Source organism: Nycticebus coucang, chromosome 13 (genome assembly GCF_027406575.1).
Source record: "Nycticebus coucang isolate mNycCou1 chromosome 13, mNycCou1.pri, whole genome shotgun sequence".
Lineage (NCBI taxonomy): Eukaryota > Metazoa > Chordata > Mammalia > Primates > Lorisidae > Nycticebus > Nycticebus coucang.
This window is the reverse complement of record NC_069792.1, coordinates 34,666,921-34,672,372: the sequence shown is the minus strand read 5'-3', so window position 1 is coordinate 34,672,372 and position 5,452 is coordinate 34,666,921. Positions and strand designations below refer to the sequence as shown.

Sequence of the window (5,452 nt, the reverse complement as noted above, 5' to 3'; positions counted from 1 at the left end):
GGAGTTAAACAGACACAAGAGGGTTATAACACCTTCCTGAAAGCTGTAGCTTTTTTCTCACCTCGAAGAATAATCCTAGAAAACTCACAATATGTGTGACGCGTTCGTGGGCACCTGGAAACTTGTCTCCAGTGAAAACTTTGATGATTACATGAAAGAAGTAGGTAAGGAAAATCACTGTAGAATAACTGGACTTATAACATTTTCTCTGGAGGGGGGCAAGAGTTTACAGATGTACTTTCACTCTGGAAGCACTAGTCAGAAATGGACATGCAGCTTTCGACATACAAGCTGTACATGCAGCAAGTGAGAGTCATTTGTTTCAAGAAACATTCTAAACCAAAGTTACAACTAATGAGTCCTAAAGGTGACCCAATATGTAAAAAGATCTAAATGGAATTTTTTATGGTCTATAGAGATGACAAGATTTTACTTTAATTGGAAACTGAGTATCTTTGGTTTGCTTAGCTTTTTTGCCTGCTTTTCTTTCATTTTCTTTTGCATATAAAATAAGCAATAACTTGGAAAGAAAAGTGTGTTTATTTCCTAGAGTGAGATAATTTCCATTTGAAAATTAAGGCACTATATTTCCCATCTGAATGCATTATTTTTTGAGGAAATGTAAGTTAGCCAATTATTTTCTTGTCTCACTGTGAATCTATTAAAATGTGTGGTTGTTTTATGGTAGACAAAAATCTTTAAGTTCAGAAAACATGTTTCTTGAAGGGCTTAAATACTTCTTTGACTAAAAATGACATGGAATGTCATAGATTGTTAAGAAAATATGTAACATATATCCTCTTTGATAATGGAGGCTTTTAATTTTTTGACTCGCTTAATGCTATCAGCATGTTGTAGGAATGTCTCCCAGATAATTATGGAAATAAAGCAATAGAGTTAAATCAGAGAGGCAATTTCTCACTTGGGCAGCTGCTACTGCCCTCCCCTACCCTCTGGCCCCTATACATGATAAGTTGGATCTAAGATTAGGAAATGGGTGAAATTTACACAATATCTTTATTAGGGTATAGGATTCAATCCCTAAATCTCAAAAGACTTTACCTTCCCCTACATTATACAGTATATATTTTTGCTTTTCTGTAACTACTATTTTTCTTGTTTATAGACAAGGGAGGAAATTAGAAACTTCAGCCATGAGAGAGACCTACCTAACTTTCTAGAATATCAACTCTTAATAGTTGTGATTCAATAAACCGGTTAGAAATCCCAGGATTTGGGGCCATTTACCTATTGATTTTTAGAAATATTTTTCAGTTTCAATATTTACGTTCTAATAATGCTGAGGTGTTATATGGTAAAGGACTGGTGATAATTAAAGACAATAAAGTACCACTCAATGACATTAGTTACTCTTATTGAAGATGAGAGGACAGGTATTGCCTTCCTCAATCAAACAAAGACAGAATCAAGCAAGTGGAGAATATGATTTTTCCCAAGGTTAGCATTCTAAAATTACCCATGGTTTTGCATCCATTCACTATGCTGACTCACTCTCTTCATTTAATGTTGTATTTTGTAATGGAGCCAGGACTTAAAACAACGTATTATTTTCCCACTTGTGACCACTTTTCAGACAGGGAGCTAAACCAGAGCATTGTTTATTTTGCACAATATTTCTTTCCCACTTTACCCCTATTTCTGACCTTTCGTCATCTTTAGACCAAGAAATAACTTACATTAATATGCATGTGTTAAAAAATTAACATAAATTCCATATAACTGTCATAAATTCCATGTAATACTTGCAGTGACAGCAATTTACCATATGTGAGGTTGTAAGTTGTTCATTCCATATGTTACACAAGAAAAATATATTCCTCGTTTTAAAAAGGAGGAGTTCACAACTTAGGTGATTGGGAATCAAAGTATTGGCTTCAAAACTATCCTAAACTAAGAAATAGTGATTTTTTTAAAAATGTAAAGTGTTCACAATTGATGCTTACTGCTTTTTTAACATATTCTATAAATTATTAGGAATGATATCACCATTCTAAAAGTGTATGAATGTAAGATCATTCTACTTTTTGGAGAAATTAATTTAAAACCTTCATTTCATGGTATAGTTAGAAAAGATGCCCAGAGAATGAGACTTGGCAGCATACACCATGAAATATGATTTTATATACTCAAAATAGATTATCTTTCAACTGAAAACTGTATGTTGGTCCGCCAAATGCTTGAAATTTTTGTCTTTGTGGATTTTTTTTAATATAACAGGAATGGTCAAATTGCCTGCAGCATTTCATTCATAGAGAAAAATAATAGTAGCTGATAGTGTTTTAAAAATATATTCCAAATGACTTAACCTTTATACATATTCTTGTTGAAAATTAACAATGGGTCTTCTGAGGAGTAGTATTCAGGTGAGAGAAGGGGACGCGTAAGGAATGGACCCACATAAAGGAGGATAGCTTAAGCCCAGAAGGCCAAGGCTGCATTGAGCTATGATCCCATCACTGTATTTGTGAGCCTGGGTGACAGAGCAATCCCCTGTCTCTTAAAAAAATAGACAAACAAAAAATAAGAATAGTGAAATGCTTATTTATGCATCTGTAGGAGCTATTTTTTTTTTTTTCTTTTTTGAGACAGAGTCTCACTTTGTCACCCTCGGTAGTGTGCTGTGGCATCACAGCCCACAGCAACCTCAAATTTCTGGGTTCAAGCAATTGTCTTGCCTTAGCCTCCTGAGTAGCTGGGACTACAGGCGCCCGCCACAATGCCCAGCTATGAAGAAGCTACTGAAATGAGGATTTTAGGAAATTCACTAGTGTCTTTCTCCTCTTACACATGTGTGCACCATGTGCATACACACGCTGTGGTTTGCTGACTTAGATAAAGATGTCAGAGAAGATGTAAACCTGACCCGTTTGTTTTCTTAACTGTAGGTGTGGGCTTTGCTACCAGGAAAGTGGCTGGCATGGCCAAACCCAACGTGATCATCAGTGTGAATGGGGATGTGATCACCATTAAATCAGAAAGTACCTTTAAAAATGTTGAGATTTCTTTCCAACTGGGCCAGGAATTTGACGAAGTCACTGCGGATGATAGGAAAGTCAAGGTGAGGAATAAGGAGTTGGCACAGAGCAAATGTTTGGTTTCTGAACTGCTACTGCCTACGAGAAGATATTTTATTAGAAAAGGAAGAAAATTATTCTATTATGGGTCAAACAGCCCTGATTCCTACATCTAAACCATGTTGCCTTTACTACATAGTTGATGAATTTTCCCCTTTTTATTAAGTTGTCCTTAATATGACCACTATTATTAAAAAATTTTAACATAATTTATGTATCAAACAATACATGGAGTATTTGAAGTGAATTAAGGTAATATTATTAACATTACAATGTTAGAGAATGTTTTTTAAAGAGTAAAAATGAAACAATTATTTATATTCCTTCACAGTATTTTTTCAAATTTAACTTATCTAAAACATTCCAGACATCCTCTATTAATACATATAATTGTTATGTTGTCAATTTTGACATTCATTTCTTTTCTTGTAGCAATTTATTCTTGACGTTTAGAATTTCTAATGACCTAAAAATATTCCTTTAAACAAAGGTGCTTTATTTATTATTTTATTTTCTATCTTCATCTGCAAATTGCAATCACTTTCTATTATGCTTGCAGAGCCTCGTAACCTTGGATGACGGTGCTCTGGTACAGGTGCAGAAGTGGGATGGCAAATCAACCACCATCAAGAGAAAACGAGAGGGCGATAAACTGGTTGTGGTGAGTATCTTCTGGCTACTTAATTTCAGATCCTACAGCTAAATCATCTCATGATCATTATTCCACATAAAGAAGCAGATACCTTGATTATATAGAACAAAAAGGTGATTTTATTGGGATTATGGTTCCACTCTGGCAATGGCCCTTCATGCTTTTGAGCTCAGGCCAGGCATACTGTCTCCCAGGAAATATTCCTGCACCCTCTGGGGTACCCTAAGGCTGAGTCCAACCTTGTATTATATATCTCCACCACATTGTATTATATATCTGTGTTTTAGAGATTGTAAGTCTCTCTGAGGGGAAGACTTGTGACTTACCTGTCTTTGTATCTCCCTAATTTATCACAATATAAGGTCTATATATAAGAGCCCAGAATAATTTTTTTTTTGTTGAGTGAATATTGTTTCCTTCCAAGAGATATAATAAATAAATCCATGGTTTAGTATCAGTGATTGACCAAGAATATTTTTGCATGTCTAGGAATGTATCATGAAAGGCGTCACTGCCACCAGAGTTTATGAGCGAGCATAAGCCAAGGGACCCTGACCTGAACTGAAGTTTGCACCGAACTCTATGACATTCTGTTGTAACGATAAAAAAATTGTTGTTTTCTACTGTTTACCAAATGACTGATTTTATTCAATATGGTTATATTGGTTCAATAAAATTTTCTGGATTTAGAAGTTGATGTGATGTAGTGATGTAGTTATTGTACTGGATAATTTCTTACTCATTATCGAGTAAAGGAAATAGAAAATTTATTTCTGATATAAGTAATAAAATATTTCATAATAATTTGAAGGAAAAAAAGTGAGTATTTATGATTCTTCCACTTTCCTAAGTAAGCAGGAGACATTAAGTTTGTACCCCTCTTGAATAGTAAGTCCTTCTTTAGCATATCTATAGTTGAGTAACTATCTTTCAGACACTTAATTAAGGAAATTTTAAATATAGTGAAATAGTCCACTAACAGTTGGACAAGTGCTTACATTGAACACCTGCCCTATCTTGGAGCTTGGTAACAGAGAAATCCATACAGTAGTCCCCCTGATCTGTGGGGTATATATCCCAGTGGATATCTGAAACTGTGGATAGTACTAAACCCTACATACATTATTTTTTTCCATGTATATATATCTACAATAAAGTTTATTTATAAATTAGGCACTTAACAGATTAATAGCAATAACTAATAACAGAATAGAACAACAATAATAATAATATTGTAATAAAAAGTATGTGAATGTTGTCTCTCTCTCAAAATCTCTTCCACTGTACTTTAGGTAACTGAAACCATGAAAAACAAAACCTTGGATGGGGTATACTACTGTACAAAGCATGCTGTAGACAACATTCCTAGTCTACAATTTTTAGTCTGCAAAGTTGTTGGTAAACCACACTATCTCTGAAATCACTCCAGAAGTTGCTGCAAATAATTCTATAATATTCATTGCAAAAAAATTGTTAAGTCTTATATATGAGTAAAGAATCAAATTAAAAAAGATTTCAATTATATCATACTGGTTTCCAAACTTATTTTTCTTACCAATGAAAGTTTTTATTCAGATAAAATCTCCATGGAATCCCAATAAATAAAACACACAAAAATGATGAGTTTTCCCAGGTAGTGTGTGTATGTGTGTATCCATGTGTGTTTTGTGTATGTGTGTCTCCTGCCTCTTGTGAAAGCTGTGAA

General features: G+C 34.2%; 1 protein-coding gene across 1 annotated transcript; it reads left to right on the top strand.

Moving 5' to 3' along the window:
- FABP4 (fatty acid binding protein 4) lies at positions 1 to 4,444 on the top strand. The gene is made up of 4 exons (XM_053559359.1): positions 1 to 164; positions 2,907 to 3,079; positions 3,655 to 3,756; positions 4,237 to 4,444. Exons 1-4 carry the CDS (start codon positions 92 to 94, stop codon positions 4,285 to 4,287), a joined length of 399 nt encoding a protein of 132 aa, XP_053415334.1. The 5' UTR covers positions 1 to 91; the 3' UTR covers positions 4,288 to 4,444.
- Positions 4,445 to 5,452: the final 1,008 nt, after the last annotated feature.